The sequence below is a fragment of the Xyrauchen texanus genome, chromosome 36 (genome assembly GCF_025860055.1).
Source record: "Xyrauchen texanus isolate HMW12.3.18 chromosome 36, RBS_HiC_50CHRs, whole genome shotgun sequence".
NCBI lineage: Eukaryota > Metazoa > Chordata > Actinopteri > Cypriniformes > Catostomidae > Xyrauchen > Xyrauchen texanus.
Genome location: NC_068311.1, coordinates 17,565,588 through 17,587,815, shown reverse-complemented (window position 1 = coordinate 17,587,815; position 22,228 = coordinate 17,565,588). Strand labels below are relative to the sequence as shown.

The 22,228-nt window shown below is 39.6% G+C and overlaps 1 protein-coding gene across 1 annotated transcript; it reads right to left on the bottom strand.

Annotated features, from left to right (window-relative positions):
- Window positions 1-9,676: 9,676 nt before the first annotated feature.
- Window positions 9,677-21,767, bottom strand: zc3h4 (zinc finger CCCH-type containing 4). The gene is given in 15 exon segments (XM_052107627.1): window positions 9,677-12,873; window positions 13,568-13,810; window positions 14,112-14,355; window positions 14,357-14,444; window positions 14,820-15,253; window positions 15,348-15,457; window positions 15,614-15,725; window positions 15,899-16,000; window positions 16,097-16,233; window positions 16,356-16,452; window positions 16,600-16,748; window positions 16,985-17,216; window positions 17,338-17,445; window positions 17,528-17,759; window positions 21,501-21,767. Coding segments are annotated over 15 exon segments (3,987 nt in total). The 5' UTR covers window positions 21,581-21,767; the 3' UTR covers window positions 9,677-11,254.
- Window positions 21,768-22,228: the final 461 nt, after the last annotated feature.

Sequence of the window (22,228 nt, the reverse complement as noted above, 5' to 3'; positions counted from 1 at the left end):
GATGACCTAATCACTCCAATGTCCTGCAAAAAATACTTCACAAAACAAACTCCTGCCAATAGGAGGCATAACAACAAAGAACATGCAGATTCATACACAAAACTGTCCCGAAGGTGTGTTACTACACAAAAAAAAACTCCAGCCGCTAGGCAGAACCAGCACAAATAGAAACAAGCCACATAATGACTTACTCATTCCATTGACTTTATGAAGGACATTGCTTGTTGGGGATTTGTAAATACTTTGTGGCCATCCTTAGCATCTTTCCCCAACCTGGCCAGGAACATCAGTGCAAAAGCAACCCTCTGTCGATGCATGCTCTGTTCTTGCATTCCTTGAATTGATCACATTTCTCTCTTGTCGAATTCGCAAAGTCTGGGAACAAGAAAATGTTGTGGTTCTTCCAAGAAAGCCTACTTTTACTCCTTGCCTCATGTAACACAAGATCTTTATCGAATTATCTCCGAAATTTGGCAAGAATTGATCTCGGCTGATCGTCAAGCCGGAACTCTATGAGCTCGCTCGATTTCCAGCTTATGGCCTGTTATGTTGAGCAGAATCTGAAAGAGCAGGTCTAGAAATTCCACCATATTCTGACCCTCCGCTCGCTCAGGAATTCCAAAAATTCGGATGTTGTTTCGCCAGTTACGATTCTCAAGGTCTTCCAACTTTTCCAAATGCGTTCCAAGTCTGCCTTGGTCGCTAGCGGTTTAGCAGCTAATTCCCTCTCCGATATCTCCAGATAATCTATCAGTTTCTCAGCATCCGCCACTCTTGTATCCACCTCAGTGAATTTCGTTTCCATGGCAGTGATCAATCAGCGTATTGCAGCAAGCTCCTCCAAGTCTGCAACAAACTTTGTCAGCATTGCCTACATTTTCATCAGTGGACACCGAATCGCTTTCACCTCATTGATCAAATTGTGTCTCTTTTAATGTCTCCAGAGCCTGAGGATTTTGAATTCTTTGACATATTGTCTTCCTAGAACAATTAAGAATCAGGATGTATAGAATCTCACCGGTTTATGACATAAAAAGTATTAAACCAACAAAGAGCGCAGAGCTCGCTGTTCACACATCCGAATCTTGCATGGAGCCACGCGACTTCCCGGGTGTGTGTAGTGTTGAGCTGAAAATCCGACAGTGTTTATGTGTAGTAAAGCTGAAAAGCATAACAGAGTGTGAAGCAGTGTGTTATTGTGTGTGACTGAAAAGTGCAACAATAAATGTCCAAATTTTTTTCAAGCCAGCCCCAGCTTCCTCATTTCCTTGAACTGTTACAGACATTGTGAAAGCTGGCCGCATTACTACTTCAGAGTTTCATAATACAAGTGACACCTACAGGGGCGGGGCTCAGACAGCATTGCCAATTAGAGAATTGGCATGATTGTATAAGGGTTTCAACAAGGTCATGTAGAAGGACACTACCCATAGTGCTTACAGCAATGTCTCATTCCCTTCATCTCAGAAAAAAAAAAATGAAGGGGCTCACATCTTGTTTAGTGTTTCATAAAAGAAAGTCATATTTGGGTTTGGAACAATATGAGGGTGTAAAGAGAGTAAATGATGACAGAATTTGTATTCTTGAGTGAACTCTCCATTTAATGTATATTAATTCAGTTGAACCCTTTTGTAATTAATTTCAGACCACTTTCATACCAATGTGGCCTGTGACATTAAAAAGCCTAATGATTTGTTAAACATTATATTGTTTGTTAATATCTTAATGAACATTTTTATAAAGTGTAAGATCTTAACATCAACCATTCTAATTATAATTTATGTAGTTCTAAAAACAGGTCAGAGCATAATTGTGTACATCACTCCAAAGAAACTGGCATGCTGTCAGCTCGAAACAGTGATGGGCTGCAAGTATGTCCAGGGTTGAGTGCTTAAAATTGAGACAAAAATGCAGACACTAGAAAGAAAACCTACTTTTTATCTCCTGCAATTAATTTCCTGTAAAAATTTGAAACATTTGTTTGAAACAGTAAATGTAGTTTTGAATATGGACCAAGTTGACCTCAGACTACAAATATGCATACATGGCCTTCTGAAACCATCCACTAAAGAGGTTCTCTGTCTTTTTATGACTCTGTGGGTTTAGGCTCTAGTCAATGTTAATATCAATGCGTCTGGAATTATTATTAGAATTACAAATTCTCCATCATAGATTTCGTGTTTGGTATGTTTGAGCAAATCAATTTCTATTTCCTGTCAATTTCAGCATGATTTCCATGTATGCATAGTCCTATTATGATGACCCACTAATCCATAATGCCCCACTATGTGTATGGAAAAAAGCTCCTTAGAAAGTTATGATTCACTGACCTAGATATTCACAATTCTTCTCCCACAGACAAAACTCTAATGGCATTAAATACTTTAGAGACATATTGTGCAACTGGGGAAACTTTTCTTCAATGTGCAAGGGACACATATACTCATTACAAACACCCATTTCAATGAATATTGCAGAAATCTGAGGATTAAAACTGTCCTCCTCCTGTCTCATTTCTTGGAAGGACTATGAATGTCTTTAATGTCTTCTTGAATTAATCATTGTGACTCTAATCCTAACATCAGCACTTCTGGGTTCAGTTTCGGGTCAGCTCTGGCGCACAGTACCACTGCTCCCTATACGCATACTACGCAGTCTGTGTAGGGCACCAACTCCCTAGGGGGCACCATCTTACCCTAGGAAGGCACCAGAAAGTCCACCGGCTGCCCTTAATCACACGTTATATGTTATTCAAGGACCAGAAAGCAGTTGCGGAACACAGACGATTGCATCACGCTCATATCACACGAACACTATGTAGGGCATCAATTTGGCCAGCGGCGGCCCTGCTAGCGCAGAAGGTCAAAATGTGCACCCAAAGGTCAACCAACACCCCCTTCTGTGGAGCTCTAGCAAGTCGTCAATCCATCAAAGACTTAACTGTGTACATTGTATGAACAGGCACTAAGTGTGGAATGCAGAATGAGAGACCGATTTTGTAGGACAATTGACTAGCTAAGTGACCTTACTAGTAGGAATTCTGGGAATTTAGAGACACATCATTTGGTTTGCATAAGTTCTCTGAATGTCTAAACAGAGTCCAGCATAAAGACCGTTCAGAATGCATGCTGGGAGAATGGCACACAAATTTTAAATGAAAAAAAAAGGGCTAGAATTCCACTATAAAACCACAATGGTTTCTGATATTTCTGACTCTGTTGAAGGAATAGTTCACCCAAAAATGAACATTCTGTCATTATTTATTCACCCTCATGTTTTTCCAAACCTGAATTACTTTCTTCAGTGGAACACAAAAGGAGATGTCAGACAATATGTTAACCTCAGTAAAAATTCAGTTTCTTTGAATGGAAAAATTATGCAATAATGTCCGAGACTGTCATTCTGACTAACAAAAAAGCCAGTCATATGGTTTTTGAGCAATATGAGGGTGAGTAAATGATTGAAAAATGTTCATTGTTCATCAATGTTCATTCATTTAAGGTGTTTTACTGACATGTGAAAATTCAGAACATCACAGATATGTGTACAAGTTTCTTTGATAATTGATAAGATGATACAGACATCATGTGACCTCAGTTTAGAACAGTCTTTATTGTGTTCTGTAGAACATTTAATATTTATCAGACTTGTTAATCATCGTAATAGATAAAGTGTAATTTGAGACTTAATTTGAAAGATGAAAGGGTGTTTTTAAAAGTGTCAGTCTGCCACAAACAGTCATGTAACAAATAAATGGACTATAAACACTTTTAATTAGCTAGTCACTGATGTGGTCAGACATTTCCAAAACACAGCATCACACTGGAGTTTCATTAACAAAGTTTGGGAGGAGCGAGTTCATTTAATCTGACCAATCACTGCCAGAGTAAGCACAATTTATTTTGTGTAGAATTTATTACAGGTTATCTTTATAAACAAGTCATCTCTATTCACCACACTACTGCAAATGGTGCCATATATTACCTACTAAATCCATTCTCAGGCACAAACTCCAATGATTTCGTATGTCCTCGCCAAAACGAGACAAGCCACCCTGTGCCAATCATACTAAGAGTTAATGGAATTACTCGCATCACGTTGGAAAACAATCTACATGCTCCAAACTATATGCTTAATTTAAATAAATTAATAAAGGATTCATCTTTGTTCTTAGTTTCAGGTGCCTTATCATTTCATGACAAACACAACTTTAAATGATGTCGTACGTGTGTACATGCAAGCACGTATCCTGACATTGCTTCACATATGTTCCAGACATTTAATCTAGCAAACAATTAAATTTAAGTTGAAGGCATCCACAGACCCTACGTTTAATTTGTCTCCCTCAACAGGCATTAGTACAAGCTGTTCGCAGGTGTCTGGCAACACCTAATCGTGGGGAAATTCTAAACTTCTTGCTAGAAGTGCTTTTACAGGGGATCCCCTTTTACAATCCTAGCTCAACTATTCATCTGTTACCCCAATCGCCAATGCCATTTAATGCAAGGTGTTTCTGCAATTGCTTGTTTTACGTGTTTTTAAGCATGTTTTAAATAAATGTACATGTTTTAAAGCAACTTTAATCACTTTATTTGAATGCAGCATGGGCTCTCCCGTTCTAATCGCAGCATGGCCCTCCCGTTCAAACGCAGCATGCACTCTTCTGTTTGAATGCAGTATGGCTCTCCTGTTTTGAATAGCAGCAAGAGCTCTCCGTTCGAATGCAGCAAGAGTCACCACGTCCAGGCCGTTCGAATCGCAGTGAGGTCTCTTCCTTTTGAACGTGGGAGGACCCCCATTCGAATACAGGTTGGGCTTACCTGTCCAAATCACAATGCAAACTTTACATCAATAGGATACAGGATATGCAGCAGAGTAAATCATTTACACAACTCAGATCAACAAAAGAGTACATTCAATTTACATTTTCAACCTGCAGAATTCTATCCAGCTCTCCCAAGATAAATCCCCTCTCTATCCGCTTTTTATTGACGACAAAAATCACACTGTATCTTGATTCTGGTTCAAAAAACACCTCAAATCTGTCCTACTCAAATCCGGCATCTCAGCAAAACTATACAACTACAAAGCACCAAATCCTTTTCAGATTAACAATTATTATTGATTCTCATAAATGAACACCGAAAAACAAAGCATATATACACAGAATCAGTCTTAACCCCCACTATTACTCAACTCCATATACCCAACCCCACCCTGGCCCCAACAGCATCCCAGTGGTTGCAAATTATATAGACACACAGACATATAAAAAAAAAAATATAATATATATATAAGGCCCCCACCCTTCCCATTTCCGAGCACCACTCCTGAAATTAGAGTGCTCCAGCTGACCTCCAACCCCTTAAAATGTTCTGTCTGGTGATCATGACACTAGTTAACACCCAACTCTTTATGTGTCTATTTTCAATGTCAATGACCGCCCCATCACCTAAAATACAGAGTTTGGGGCAAAGTGCCTAATACATCGCACACCAGTCTCTGAACCTTCAGCCAAAACTCCTGAATCTCAACACACCCCCAAAAGACATGGGTTATGTCTCCATCCTCTGATTAGCATCACCAGCAGGTGGGATGTTGCACCCTTGCATCTCTAGATGCAGTCTTGACCTTTTTTAGAATTACAGCCCACACTCCCTCCTCCAATTCCAAGTTTAAATCTTTCTCCCATAATATCTTGAGAGTTGTCGAGGTTCCATCCCCAAGACTCTGAATTAACAGGGAGTAATACACTGATGCCTCATGACCTTTTCCAAAAGCAGTAATCACCACTCCCATAGTATGTGCCACTTTAAGGGGGTGGCTGCTGTTCCCAAAAATAGTACAGAGAAAGTGGAGCAGCTGTAGATATCTAAAAAACTGAGATCTGGGATCCCAAAATGTTGAACCAAATTTTCAAAGGATGTCAACACACTACTCTCATACAGATCACGGAGGGTAGTAACCCCCCTCACAATCCACTCTGACCTGCTGAAGGGGGATTTATTAATGCATAGTTTAGGGTTCAGCCATAAGCTTGAGGCAACATTTAGATAAATATCTGAATTAAACACTCTGGATACTTTTGTCCATACCGAGTGCAAATGCGTGATAAAGGGGTGTAGTTTAATTTATCTGGTTAGTTTGATAGAAAGGCTTTGCAATCCCGAAATAGGGGCAATAACTTCCTGTTCAATACAAAGCCAGGGAAGGGTTCTCTCAGGTGGAAGCAACCAATGAGCCAAATGTCAAGACCGAACGCATACTAATAAAACAAAATCTTGGGTAGGCCTAGCCCACCTTTGTCAATCGGCCTATGCAGTTTACTGAAATGTAATCTGGGACGCTTACCATTCCAAATGAAGGACTTTGCTATACTCTCAAATTGCTTGAAATAAGAGAGGGGGCCATCTATAGGGAGTGACTATAGAAGGTAGTTGAATTGTGGAATACAATTCATATTAATAACATGAAACTTCCCAATAATTTATACATGTAATGAACCCACCTGCCCACATTGCTCTACATTTTTTTTTTTATTAAAGGGTCAAATTAAATCTAAATAAATAAGACAAATTTGCTGAGAATAAAATACCCAAATACTTAATGCCATGTTTGGGCAACTGGAAGGCTTCTGGCTGGAAAGCCGTTACTGGGCAGTAGGCTGTCAGAGCCAAAGCTTTGGATTTAGACCAATTGACTTTGAATCCTGAGAACTTAGAAAAGGAATGAATAATTCTGTGGAGGCAAGGCACTGATCTAATTGGGTCAGAGACAAATAATAAAATGTCATCTGCGTAAACCAGAAGATTATGTGCAATGCCTCCCGCTACCACATTCCACATCCGGCTGCAAATGGTTCCAGGGCAGGACAGAACAATAATGGGGAAAGAGGACAACCCTGCAGAGTACCCCTATCCAGAGTAAAATAATCTGAAATGAGTCCATTTGTTTGCACTGCTGCTACAAGGTGTCTATAAAGTAACTTAATCCAACCAATAAAACTATTCCTGAACCCACATATTTCCAAAATATTGAAAAGATAATCCCATTCTACCAAATGCATTTTGCCATTTTTGTCATAACTTTACTTAATCGGTTAGCCAACATTTTTGACAATATATTTACATCTAGCTGGATCAGGGAAATTGGACGGTAACTTTTACACTCGCTTGGATCTTTGTCCTTTTTAAGAATCGGACTGATCAGGGCTTGTGTCATGGTTGGCGGAAGCTTTCCATTCTTTAATGATTCCGTATAAACTTCTAACAAAAGTGGAGCCAATTCTGTAGCATAAGATCTAAAAATGTCAGAGGCAAAGCCGTCTGGCCCCGGAGCCTTGCCTGTAGGCAAGGCCTTAATTACCTTGTCAAGCTCGTCCAAGGTTATCTCAGAATCAAGAGAATGTTTTTGCTCAGCCGTCAGTTTAGGAATTTCTAATGGTTCCACAAAGTTTCTAGTATCCTCTTAAGAAGACAAAGACGTGGAACTATAGAGATCAACGACTAAATCTCCTAAAAAGTGCTAGTTTGGCAGGTTGAAGAAACCTTCACTTTTAATGTATAATTTAAGGTCCTATATGTATTTGATCATACTGTATAAACATGTACATTATATATATATTTTTAAATAATTAAATTAAATTAGTAATTTTAGGTATTCTTTTCAGGTTAATGTTATAACTTCATTATTTTGACCTGTAATATGGTAAACACTGTATAGCAGATAAATCCTTGATATTATCACACTAAAAATCATGTTAACACATGTGAAGTTTATGTCTTGACTTTGGAAACCGTGTGTATTTTAACATTCATGTACTGGCCCCGTTTACTTCCATTGTAAGTGCCTTAACTTTGCTTTTTGCTTTTTTTTTTTTTTTTTTTAAATAAACGATGGACGAATCAAAATATTTTGGGGTAATCAATAGTATGCCACAAATGTGGTCAATTGATCTTAACTTTATTGAACCTGGAACATTCCTTTAATATCATAAGAATCATAAGCAGAAAAGTTTAATGGCCAAAGCAACTGCAGTACTCTTAGCAGTGCTGGGGATATTAAATCTGAAATGCAATCAGGTACTGATTACAAATTAATAAATATACAGTATATGTAATCTATTACGTAATCTTTTAGATTAGACTTTTTAGGCAATCGAAATTGATTAACATGCCTTTCATTAAACATTAATAAACTTGCTAATAACACTCCAGTCAATTGCTAAGTAAAACAAAAAAGGTGCAGAAGATAATGAGAACATGTTTGTTCGTTTTAAAAGAATTGTAATTTAGGAAATTGGGAATAGTGATTGGACCTTTTTATTATCCAGCTTCTAAAGATGTAAATTTATACCTCTTCATAATAATTCATAAGAAGGTGTGACCTTACCTTAGACAGGTGCTTTTTTGTGTTCTAGGTGGTCGCTAGGGGATTAGGGAAGCCCCACAGGGCCTAACAGGGACCCCCTGCACCGAATTCAACAGGAAGTGGGGGACACAGCATCCTTTTTCAGTTAAATAAGCTCTCACCAACTACTGAACACATCTCTTATCAACCTGTGAAACTGGCTCTTATAGAGCTTATTGAGAGACACTGTGACAACATCATCTCAACATCTTGCTAGATCAGTATACTGTATGTATGAGCACTACAGTAATTAATGCAAGACATCTGTTTGAAAGGGATTTCAGAAGTGATTGAGAGCCAGTTAAGTGTATATGAAAAGAGTTGAAGTAATGACTGTAAGACACTTTTAGCTACAAATGTGTAAGTTTAGTTTAGGTACTGTAAGTTCACAGAATCTGTTTTGAACGTCAATATCTTATCACTTGTGTTTGCATGTTCTTCACTAATGCATATAAATGATTTTCAGTCATATTTATACCAATTAATTTCCCTAGTGTTTGTATGAGGCTTTTCAACAATATTGCCTACATAGCTCTTCATACGTCATTCCATTAACTATTTCAGCTGCAATAACATCATGGATTCTAATAATAGACAGCCTTACTCAGTTGAATTCTTGCGTCAAAAGGATTAGTGGTAAAAATATTTGAGAAAGCAGCATTCTTGTAAAGTTACTACTCCGTAAGTTTCCATAAGTGTTAATGGGACAAGCCAGGGCAGCATTTCCCAAAAGCATTGCAAGTCTAAGTAGATTGTAGAAACCACTTATGCCAATGAGCTCTACGATCAACTTCGCTTGCAATGCTTTTGGGGAACGCAACCGTGCCATGCAGCTGTAAGTTAGTTCTGAGAAAATCTTTGCATGCAGTTTAAAGGCACTGGGCTAAAATAAGCTACTTTATAAGAACATTAGGCAAATTTAGCCTCTGTTTAATCAAGGCCAGAAAATCAACATGGTTGCAACTCGTCATAAAAAAACCGCAGGGTGTGGCATTACTCTGTGTAGAAACAGGTTTACAACAGACTAAATGAAAAGCAGTCAAATACAATCTTATTCTGTGGTTTTTCATTTTAGGGTGGTCAACCTTGTGGCAAATTATTCTGAAGTGTTTAGTAATGATAAACAAAAGGACACTATTTCAACATTTCTCAGGCAGTAGTAAGGACAAAATTTTTTGTTGGAAGAAAAATTAAGGTATATGTATATAACAAACATTGCAACTTGGAAGCAATTTCTTTAATCTCTTTATAAACCATCCAAAAAAAAAAAAAGAGTAAAGTTTTCCTTGTGATTTTTATTCAAATTCATAACTATTGTATTTTAATTTATGGGTTAGTTGGGACCAAGACCTGGAATGCAGAGGAAATTACAAACACCTCACTCGCACACAGACAGATGGGTGAAAAAAAATCATGATAAACCAAAGACATCACCCTTTGTGTCCCCAGTCGTTTTCAATCTGGTATTGCCTTTATTAAATACTTCACAACTTCACCTACAATGAATGGTTACAAAATGTTACCTTTTGTCAAATATGGACACTTTTCAATATACAAAGCCATCATTTTGCAGAGAGGCAACCCAAAGAAACAAAAAAAACGATACTTCCGACCAGTCCTTGAGACATTAACACCTGTTTCAGGGAAAGAGTGAACAAGCTAGATTCTTCCTGTGAGAGAACAGAAGAATGACATGATATATTTTCCATCAGCTGTTGCACAATCCAAGTTAATTTACAAACCAGATGGAAAGAATATGCACTATACACTTATGTATATATATTTATATTTATATATATATACATTCATAAAACGGTTCAATTTGACAGTCACTTACAAAGAAAAAGACCAGACTGCTTAAGTATAAAAAAATAAATTAAAATGATATCTATCGTATGTGACAAAAACACTAACAATGAGGGATCTCGCATGAACAATTTTGATAAGTGGAGTGGTATGAACAGACTAAACAAATTTGAAACATTAGGAATACGAGGGCAAACAGTCATGAAAAAAAGAGTTAACTAGTGTAAGCAGAGAGAGAAAACTGAGAGCTAAAATTTCTTAAAAGGATCTAAATCACTGGTGAGGAGCAAATGAAAAGTGCTGGTGAGCAACTACATGACTTAAAGCCAAAGTATACTTTAGTTGATTGCGTGTCGCTATGTCTTGCGCAAAGTAGAGTATTACGAAGCAGTTGCAGTGCATATTTGTTGAACAGATCCAATTGGGCTCATGGTCAACGCAGTATACTGCAAAAGGCTAGAATTCATGGCCGTGCACAAGACTTAACGGCACACAGAAAAACAAAGTATACCCTCGCCTTTAGTTCAGATCCACTGCAGGAGGCAGAGGGAGTGGCAGTGAATGAATTCTCCCTGCTGCCATGCTGATCAGCTGGAACAATGTCAAAGTCACCTAACAATTACGCTGGCCATACTTTTGGTTGAACTCAAGCAGGATAATGGGTGGAGTTAATGGGTCATAATCCAAAAAACCTGTTTGGTATAGTCTAATGAAAATGTTTGTCTTTCATAATGACAAAATGTATGTATGTCAGTGTGTCTTGATCTACATACATATCCACAGAGGTCCTTAAAATGAAAATTGATTTAAACATTTCTCATTTGGTTTTAAAATAGACATTTAGTTTTCATGTCCCCTTATCATTAGAGTACAGACATAATCTATCCCAATCCCAATTGTCCCAATAGAAATCTATATGGAAATACTGTGGTGTGGTATGTGACCTGGCAGGGGTGGATATCTTTGCATGTCAGATGTATGTGAGACCGCACACTACAGTCATAAAGCGATTCACAACGACACAGCAAAAGAGCAGAGTTCACTGGCAGAATGGTGAGGCTGTGGGGTCAAAGCCTTTGAAAACTTCTTTTAGAGATGCATTGTCCTGTTCAGTCATGTCAGGCTGAGCAGGGCTATTGCCACCAAATGGGCTCCCAGTGCCACTTGGTTTGCTGGCCTGCTTTACCATAGTGAACAGTGTGGACACAGGCAGGTTGTGGACCCCTGGCGGCTGCTCTGCAGCACCAGCAGGGCCTTGACCAGCTGTGGATGGACCACCCGTAGCAGGGGCCCCAGCCGCAGCCCCTGAATTGGGTGAAGGCGAAGGTTTGGGTCGAGGGCGGTTGTAGCTGTTGTAGCGGTCTGTAGTCTGCTCCGTTGTGTTCTTCTCGGGTTCCGGCTGGTCCAGTGCCGACTTGCGTACAAACAGTGGCTCTTTAGACTTGGGTTTAGCTGAAGCAACTGTACTTTCACTTGACTTGGGCTCAGGGGGAGGACTAGTGTTTCTAGTGGCCGCCAAGCCTTCTGCCTTTTCTGAGCCCTGAGTCCGTGGGTCATAGAGACTAATGCCACTCAATACGCTGCTGCCACTGCCACTAACTGCACTCCCACTACCAACACCTCGAACCAACCCTCCTGCTGACAACAGCCGAGGGTCGTAGGGTGCAATTGTGGGAGAGGAGGATGGAGATGAGGACACAGCAGGGGGTGAGACTTGAGAGGCAGGTGGCTCTGAGGTGGACTTGAGGGTAGATTTCTGGGGCTGGAGCCGAGGGTCAGCAGGGGCTTTTCGTGCCATACGGGGGTCAACGGGCTTCTCAGCAGAGACGGACGGAGGTGAGGAGATTCCTGTAGAAGCACCTTGAGCAGGGCTGGATGAAGTGGCGTTAACAGTTTTGAGGATGCGAGAGAGCAGCTCAAAGTCCGGCAGGGACGAGGAGGATTGATTAGACTGCTCAGGAGCAGGAGCAGAAGGCGGCAGCGTAGAGGGCAGGGTTGAGTGATGCTGGGACGGGGTGCGAGACAGCCGGGAGTCCATGGCAGTAACTGGAGGGATGCCAGGAGGCAGTGGGAGCAAGTCCTGTTTGGGAATGGGGATAGGGATGAGGTCTTCAGGACTCCACAGCACCGTCTTAGAAAAAGAAGGCTTGTTTAGGACCACATCCTTTTTGATGTGGCTGAACTGCTGTAGTTGGGAGCGGGGATCACGCAAAGCCATGCCCATTAAAGGGTCCAGAGGGATGGGCACAGGCTTGTCCCTTAGCATCCTCTCACCCTCCTCTTCCTCATTGCTGGGTGGAGCAGTCAGGGGTGGGGGTATGTAAACAAGCGGGGGCTCAGGTTTAGGAGGATGTAGGGCTGCATGCCGGGCAAGACGGGGGTCTGAAGGAGTTGAAGGGGAGAGGGATGAAGCATTGGCCTCAGATGCCAGAGAAGAGTCTGTGTTTCGGGAAAGACGAGGGTCTCGTGCCAGCCGGGGGTCTGCTGGTCGGCTGGGTGCCTGCGCAGGCTGAGACTTTTGCAGACGAGGGTCACTAGGAACTACGTCTGGTTTGGGGGGGCCTTGTGTTTGGGTTTGCTGCCGTAAAGTTTTGAGAATGGAAGTGACACTGCCACCACCATCCTCATCTTCACTGGAATACCAGTTCGCTGAATCTCCTGTAAATGGAAAAAAAATGGAAGTGACAATGAATACAACCATAACTACATCTAAAATTTCCTTTTTTAGATGTAGTTATGGATGTTTTTTAAAACACCATCCTCAGTTACACCCAGTGATAAGGAAGAACCATCTAGTGGAAGGACATGATATTTGTGAGGCAAGATTGCACAATCCCAGGCCAGAGGATGTTTACAGTATTATGAGGTCTAGGGCAGGGTCACGCTATGAAAAGAGTCCTTGATATGTTTCCTTCCCAGAAATAGCCTTGGCAACATACATATTTTAAAGTCAGCAATTTCAAAATCTCAGCTATTAGTGTGACAATTGTTTTATATAAAAAATACTTTGAACAAAGGGGCACATTCCTGTATAAAGCTATGCATATTGTTGCCACAAAAATGATATAGGTTATTGTAGGGGTCCCAAATGTTCTTTTGCCCCTGATTTTTTAAGTATCGTTAACCTTTCAATTTACAGTACGAGTTTTTTCCAACATCTTTGCATGTTCACTTGTAAACTTTTTATGTTGTTTCCATCATTAATATTACTTCAATTAACTTTTTTTTAAATTTAATATATTTTTTTAATTTAGTATTGCAATTTCTAATCATAAACTGAACCCCCTTTTTCCTGCATTGTGACATTATAGTAAATGCTCCCAGTGCAGGTACCAGAGATGTTTAATCGTACCTTCATTCTCCCTCTCAGTTCCTCCTCCTTCAGCCAGTCTCCTGGCTCTCTCCTCATCCTCCTGCTGTTTCTGTTGGAGTCTAATGAACAGAACACGCTGTGCTGGGGGAAGGAAATCTGGCACTGCAATCCCAGACTGATTAGATAGGCATACATTAGCTGGAGCCTCTACACTACCAGAGCTCTGGTTCCCAGAAGACTGATCATTGAAGTTCCCACCACCAACTCCTTGAAAGTTGTCACCTGAACGAGGAGGAAAAGAAATTGGTAAAATACTAATTAAGTTTTAGGACTAGAAAAGAGAATGGGCATAAAAAACAGCAGGGTGATGTTCCAGTAGATCAAATTAGTATGCTCTGTGTTTGATGACCAGGGAATGCATGAACTGATATGTAATGTATGACTATATCTTCAATTTACTCTTCTCTTTGAGTAAAAAAATAGGCAAAATTGACAAATGTAAACGTGTATATTAATGCAATGTGCACAGTTACAATACAACATGAAGTTTTAACAGAACCTCTAGATAAGAATTTGAACTCACCATCTCTTCCACCTCCATCTATCACCATGGCTTGCTGTTGCTGGTAGAAGTTTTCATAAAAGTTGGTACCAGATGATCCACCCCCTGGAGACATCATTCCCTGGTTTGCTGGTCCTTCTCCCTGGCCATAGTTCATTGGCAGTCCTGGCATTGATGGCGGGCCCTGATTCATGTTAGGTGGACCCATAGGAGGCATGTCATGAGGAAAGCCTGGACCCATGTGTCCTGGTGGTGGTGCACCAGCGGAACCGAGGTGGAGGCACACCTGGGGGACCTGCAGGAGGGCCCTGAGGTCCTGCAGCACCTGCAGCACCAGTGCCAGGACCTGGTCCTCTGTAGGGAGTACATCTGTATTAGTATTTTCTGTATGTGCTAGTAATTGAAGGGATAGTTCCCCCCAAAAATGAAAATCATTTACTCATTAATGCCCTGTCTAACCTATATGGCTTTTTTTTTTTCTTCAGTGGAACACAAAATATATGTTAGGCAGTAAGTCTCAGTCACTGTTTATTTAAATTAAAAAAAAATCCATAAAATAAAAGTGATCGGGGCTAACATCCCGCCTTACATTACCTTTTGTGTTCCATAGAGGAAAGAAAGCCATATTAGTTTGAAACAGCCTGAGAAAATTATGACAGCATTTTCATTTTTCTATGTGCTACACAGTTAAGAGAATTATGATTTCACAGGAAGAATAAGAAAGCTAACCTGACACCCAGCTTTTGTGCAAGCTGTCCTGTGGGCTTCACTACGATTTCAAACAAAGAGGGGATCTTCTTCCCAGCATTTCCTCCACAAGCAGGCGGTGCACCAATAGGTGGTGGAGGAAGACCGTTGGGGTTTGGTGGCCCTTGGAAGGTGTTTCCATCAGGGCAGGGGGGAGGAGGGCCCAGGCAGGGCCCAACTCCAGGAACAGGGCCAGCACCTGGGCCTGGTGGACCACTGGGTGGCATATTACTATGTGGGGGTCCAGGCATTCCAAAGTCTATGGGTGTGGAAGAATCCCCTTGGTTAGCTCTTGGAGGAGTTGGGAGAAGACCAACACCAGGAGGTGGTTTTGGAAGAGGGTTGATGCCTTGCTTTTTCAGTTCCTCCACCTCTTTTTCATCCTCTGCACCAGCTTCTGCATCCTCTGCCAACATCTTCATTGAAAAAATAATAGAGAGTGGTGTTTTGCAGAATGCACAGAAACAATGACAGGAAGCTGCAACGGCATTTACAAATTTTAATGGTCACCTTATCCAGCAGCTCTTGAGTATCTTCTGTTAGTGAGTCATGGGAGAACATACACTCCTCACCGTTCACACAGTTTCCTGTGGTGTGGAACAGCTTGCAAGGGAAATCACGTGCAGTAGAGTTAAGAAAATATTTTGACACATGGAGGCTAAACCTCTTTAAGAGAGAGAGTCTTTCACATGTACCATTAAAGTACACTGTACGGATTGTGCGTATTAAACAAAGCTTGTATGACAATATCAACAAGCAAAACAACCAAAGGATATCATGCATGTAAGGACAGTTTTCCGCTCGTGCACAGAAGCCAGTGATGTAAAACTTGCAGAGTTCTTTCTTCTTAGGCAGCTCAATGTCATGGCTGAAGTTACAGTGGTCACCCTAAAAATCAATTGAAAGCAATTAGTACAGAGCATGTTCCTTTTGTTGTCAAATAAGGCCCACAAAATTATTTTGAAAATAAAATTGTAAAACAACATTAGAAATATCAAGCCTGTTGTTTTAATTCACAAACTCTTGAATTGTTAATTCCAAAGTAGGATGACTGTGCTTACCCATGTACAGCGGCCCTCAATATAGTATTTACAGATAGCTTTGCCCTTTTTGTCAGGCCCATGTTTCTCTGGCTCGTTCCTCCTTGGGGCTCCAGTTCCATCCTGAAACAGTCGGATAACAAAAAATTCTGATTGCAAATGATGTTCTACTGATTGATAAATTCTGTGATTGGTGGATGATCTGGTAAACTGTCTTACCCCTATGTCCATATCTCCACTGTTGTCTTCATCAGGACATTGATCTCCACCACGTCCCCTCCCTCGATTTCTCCCTCTACCACGGTTCATGCCTCGACCTCCTTTGCCCCTCCCACGACCTCGCACACCTTTTCCACCTGAGTAACATAAAAAAAAAAGTTCATATGTAAATTAAAAAAAAAGATTATTTAAATAACAAACACTCAAATATTTGTTAATCATGGCACTCTAAGAATCAGGCATCCTAGCCTGAACTCACCACGCCCTCTGTCCTTTGATTTCCTGTACTGGTTCATTTCTTTTGAGTAGTCATCATAGTCATCATCTCCCATGTTTTCATAGTCATCATCTCCATACTGTCAAAAAACATGCATGTCTTAAGAGTAAGTCAATGACAAACCAATTATGTTTAAATTGTGTTAAAAGTGACTAGTAATGATGACAGGGACCTGGTATTCTGACAAAGTTCTTTTGGTATTTGTAATCGATGAATTATGGCCCACCTCCATGTCTTCTCCATACATGCCATCACCATCATCATTGTCTCCTCCCATTTTGCCCCGTCCTCTTCCTCTGCCGCCTCCTCTCCCACCCCGTCTCCTCATTCCTCCTCTGCCACGGCCTCGCTGGTTCTTCATGCGGCTTTTACCACCTGAGTAATAGAAATGTGAGTCAGCACAGATGTCTGTAATGACACCGACTCTTACACGTTGGTTATAACACTTGAGAATTATGCAAGCAGACACTGAAGATTTCAGATGACTTTTGACACTTTAATTGATTGCCAATTTTTCAACATAAGACACAGCACTGCTTGTGATGTGAATCATTATCAGCCAAGATCATCAAAATTATTCTCTATTAAATTAATTTTTACATTTTGTTTACCTCTACCACGTGGACCGCCTCCAACCTCTTTGGCCTTGCGGTACTGGTTCAGTTCCTTGGCAAAGTCATCATAGTCCTCCTCACCCATCTCCTCATCTACTTCACCTTCATAGTTGTCCTCATCAAAGTCATCATAGCCACCATAGCCCTGTTTATCCATCTTCATATAGCTGCCTTTCTTTGGCATGGGGCCTCCATGACCAGAAGGAGCAGGAGGGTAACCACCTTGAGACTACAATATATTGGCTGTGATTAAAATTGTATCTGATTGGCTGGCTGGTTTAAGCATTTATTGCAGTGTTACTTTAAATTAAAAAGATGAACAAAACTGCATTTTGAAATATTTTACTTACAGATGGAGGATATTGAGGACTGTATTCCCTGTACTTCCTCTTTTCACTGGGACTATAATCTGAATCATCACTGAAGTCTGAGTGGTCATCGCTGGAGGATGCATGGCGCTGCATCACACAAAATACATATGAGAAAGTGATATAAACAGTAAAATTATAATGTCTTTACATAATGAACATTAACACTGACCTTGTGCTTTGATTTGCGCTTTTTCTTGGCCCTCCTTTTCTCTTTTTCTCGCTCTCTTTCTCTCTTTCTCTTCCTCTTGCGCCTATGCGACTTTTCATCGTCCGATTCACTTGCATGGCGCTCCTTGCTGCGGCGAGGCTTATCCTGGTGCTCAGGTCCCTCACCTCTGGGCACTTCTGCCTCCCCACCATCATCCTCTAGCTCACCTTCCTCCAGTTCCCCATCTTCATGCCTGTTTGACAATTACCATTCAAACACTTTTATTAACTACTGGTTTATTGTAATAGGTTTCTTGCACAAAAATAATTTCATAGATAAGTGAAAGTTGCAATTGGGCTAAAACAGAGTAATAATGGGTGATTAATATCAAGTAAGACCAACTCAATACACTGTTGGTTGCTTCAGAAGTGGGCCTATATTAATAATTTTGAAATGACTATTTCTGCTGACCTCACTATTAACAATACTGTATTCTCTTGTCATGACATCATAGATAACTAAGCAAAGTTAGATGGCCCTACAGTATCTCATCTTCTAACATTTCAGCCTATAAACAAACAGATGGGTAGATCTGAGGGGCTAAAAATACCTCTTGATCAACAAGGCTGTCAATCTACAGACACAAGGACGCAATACTCTAATTTGGATGCTTACCATCAGACTTTGGGTGTCCAATGTTCACTGCTCACTTGAGCTTTGCTGAGAACAATTCAAATAGTGATTATACAGCCACCCTCTTGTTAGCAGACATAATATGTACAATGCTGATAAGGTTATAATACAATGGACACTTCGTAATAATTTGTTCAGGCAAGACTGCCAACACTTTGAAACTCTTTGAAACTTGCCACCTAGCTAACACATAAGCAAAGCACTGCTGCATTTTCACACTGTCACCATACATTAAAGCCTAATCCCTCAACTTTGACCTACAAAAAACGACTTCTGACAAGTGCATGGGTGATACCAAATGAACTGAACTCTGGGTGAGACACACTAGGCTGTAAGAAAATCTCAGTGATGATTTTCTTACAGCCTAGTGCTTTAAATTTACATTACGAGGGGACATTTCTCAGGACTCCTTCAAAGCTTTAAGCCTTTATGAATTATCATTACATAAATTACAAATCCCCTAAAAAGGAATATTCGCTATTCTCTCCATAAACATTTTAAAATCTGTGAATAAACATATACAAGTTTAAGTGGTTCCCTAACTGAGGGGGTTTCTTTTTTTCTGCATCCAAAGTCTAGACATCCAATTGATCTAAATGTTTTTAACATAAACCCACTTCATGTCTTAAATTCGTATGATCTATCACAAAAAAAAATTCAAAACAAGTCAGACCAAGGACCTGAACAAAATATTTTTTTGACTGAAAAAGGTTCTGAGGGACACAAAATTCTTTATGCAGAATTTTGATAACACTTGTATTACTTGCCTATTACACTTTGTGAGAATAAAGGACTGCTTAAATGCAAAAATATCCTTGGCAGAAATTGCTAAATTGTGTAGTGTTGAATAGTTCAACAACCACCTACATCTTTAACAAACAAACTGTTACTAGTTTAGGAGTATTCTGATCATTAAGTGACCAACTCATATACTCCAAACTCATATAAACACAATAACTCATAGCCATCAGACAGACCAGCTTTCAAGAAAATTAAAAGTATTAGGCATTGGGGGGGTGTTGAGAGATACAGCATTTTGGGCCTGAAAGATACTACACTTGTAGACAAAAGTGGTATATTCAAGCACCTCCATGTTTTGCTTCATGACCTTGAATGCTTCTGAGACATTGGACAATGAACTTGTTCATGAGGGATGTATGTGAGAATAAAACTTGATAGGTCACTGCTGGAGACCATTAGCAACTAGTTAAACAAAACCTGTTGTGGAATATTAAACAGTCTTAACAGGGATACAAACTCATGAGATATGAAAAAGGTGTTCCTAGTTTATTTGATTGAGCTTTTTTTTTTTTTTTTTAAGTGTTTAAGCTTAAAGTAACTTTAAAGTGATTTTAATAAGGACATTTTAGAAACTTTTACCAAACAAGTTGGGCAAATTAGCTTGTGAAAGTTTGACTTTAGATGAAAGGTGAGTAGTTTGCATCCCTGATTAAAGGAATGTTCCAGGTTCAATACCAGTTAAACTCAACACACAAAAATTCATTTTGACGGAGTGGTGTTGGTGTAGTGGGCTAAAGCACTGAACTGTTAAGCAGAAGGTTGTTGGTTTGATCCCCACAGCCACCACCATTGTCTCCTTGAGCAAGACACTTAAATCCAGGTTGCTCTGGTGGGATTGTCCCTGTAAGAAGGGCACTGTAAGTCCCTTTGAATAAAAGCATCTGCCAAATGCTTAAATGTAAATGACTCATCCCTTCTTAAAAAAAAGAAAAGAAAAAGCAAACAATCTGGGTTACAGTGAGGCACTTACAATGGAATTAAATGGGGCAATTTTTGGAGGGTTTAAAGGCAGAAATGTGAACCTCATCATTTTGTAAAAGCACTGATATTAGTTCTGTTAAAACTTGAGTACTATTTTAGCTGCAAAGTTGTTTAAATAGTCCTTTTTACAGTCGTTTTCAGGTTTGTTAACATTAGTCATGGCAACAAAGTTGTAAAATTGGCTATAACTTTACACAGAAAAGGTTAGTAAACAATTTTATCAAACTAAAATCATATTATGTTTTGTGTCTTTACTTTTGAAATGGTGAGTAATTTAATTTTATGGATTGGCCCCATTTACTTCCATTATAAGTGCCTCACTGTAACTCAGATATTTGCTTTGTATTAAAGAAGAGTCAAGTCAAATTGTATTTTTTTGGTAATCAATATTATGCCACAAATGCTGTCGATAGAGCTTAACTTGTAATAACTTTATATGGTTAATTGAGTCATAATTTAATTACCCTATTTTTCTCTTTCTCGTAAACAACTCAAGTTAACGAATAAGGGTATTATTTTCTACCGTATAAAAAGTGTTTTACCTTTAAAATAAGTTGTTCTTCAAAGTCAATTGCTTTCGTCTTTACAACCTAAAGGCAGTTAAATAGCGCCAAAAAAAAAACACTACTATACAGCGATATAATTATATAATAACTGAAAAATACTTTCCTTTTCACGTAAAACTTGAAAAACACGCAAAGAAATAAACATTTATCTCTGGTATTTCAGTGACGTCTCCGATAAATATAAGTGCGTAGCTCGCGTGTTTCTTCAGCACTGATGCTAAGTGCTGAAAGGTCGACAAATGAACATGGTTTACAAAATATCACATATGATCTGATAAACAATACGTTATGCTAAACCTCGTCGCACTGAACTCGATACCGAACTAAATTAAATGAACCGTGAATTCATGAAGCGGTTACGTTATAAACAATGCAAGCTGGTCGCTACTCATTAGCTTCCGCTAGCTGTGTTTTTGTTGTATTTCAATGGTAACTCGTAAGCTAATGTTAGCACTGCTCCCTTTAGGCCTCGCAGGGAAAAGATCCAAATTAACTTGTCAAAGAGGGAGAAACTTTGTTCCGAGAATTTTGTCGACATGTTACAGCACATACAACTTGCATTAGACAATAAATGCCTAATTACAACAAATTATACTGTTTACTCGTGTTTTTCTTTTGTCCGTGTGTTCTTAATCTGTGATGAAAATAACGAATTACTGGACCAATATTTACGCGTAACGGTGGCCACTTGGTCTTCGATCACTTAAAAAGCTTCGAAAAGTGAGTGAAAATGTAAATTTGTGTGTTTTTCCTGATTTCGGGTATGAGCTTCCAGATTGCGCTGTGTAACCTTTCAAGATGGCGTTTCGTTACCTCTGTACGTTTCCCAGAAAAGGCGACTTTAATCCCTTTGAAAAAAAAAATGAAAAAAGCAAATGCCCATGCTTTTTGTGTTTGGTAAAAAGCAAAGGACAAATCAATAGTTGGATAGAAATATGATGATATTACTCGACCTTTCGTCAGTGAGAAGGCTGTTGTGTTCGTGGTTGGCTGTTGGGGAGTTTGGATGGACAGTCATGCTTTCCACAGCCATTTCCTCTAACGTAATACATTCAGTGCAAAAAATCAACTGTCTTATGCGTTACTTGACTTTGATCTACTTGTTGATTGGCTTTAGGAAGAGATTCAGTTCATAGTAGTCAATTCCCCACTAACAGTTTAAAAGAGAAACAGGTTGAAAACGTTCCTGAGGTTCTCCGTCCTACAGTTGCGATGTGAAATGAAACTCATTCACTTAAAATGGCGATGCTTCTTCTCCAAGGAGAAGAGGCGGGGCTGTGCGTGATGACGTCAGTCACGGAAATGACCGACCAGGACACGGCAGTAAATTTTTTCTTTCTTTAGTGAAGTTTAACAAAACAAATAGTAAGAACACACAAAAACGTCATTAATACAGAATACAGCATATTAAACAAACAAAGAGCCAGGGGGAGAATCAAGTAAATACATTAAAGGTAGAACATAACAGAATGGTTTTAGCAGCCTTCTTATTTTTAGAGTCATAGATGGATTTAAGGTACTGTTGTGTCTCTTTACCAAAAGCAACAAAGGAAGGTTTAGAATTACTAAATTTGGCTTTATGAATATGATATTTCCCCAAAATGATCAATAAGTTAATTAGATATACTTCTTCCTGAATTTTACCTTTGTTAGCATGGAGACCAAACAGCACATCCCTCCA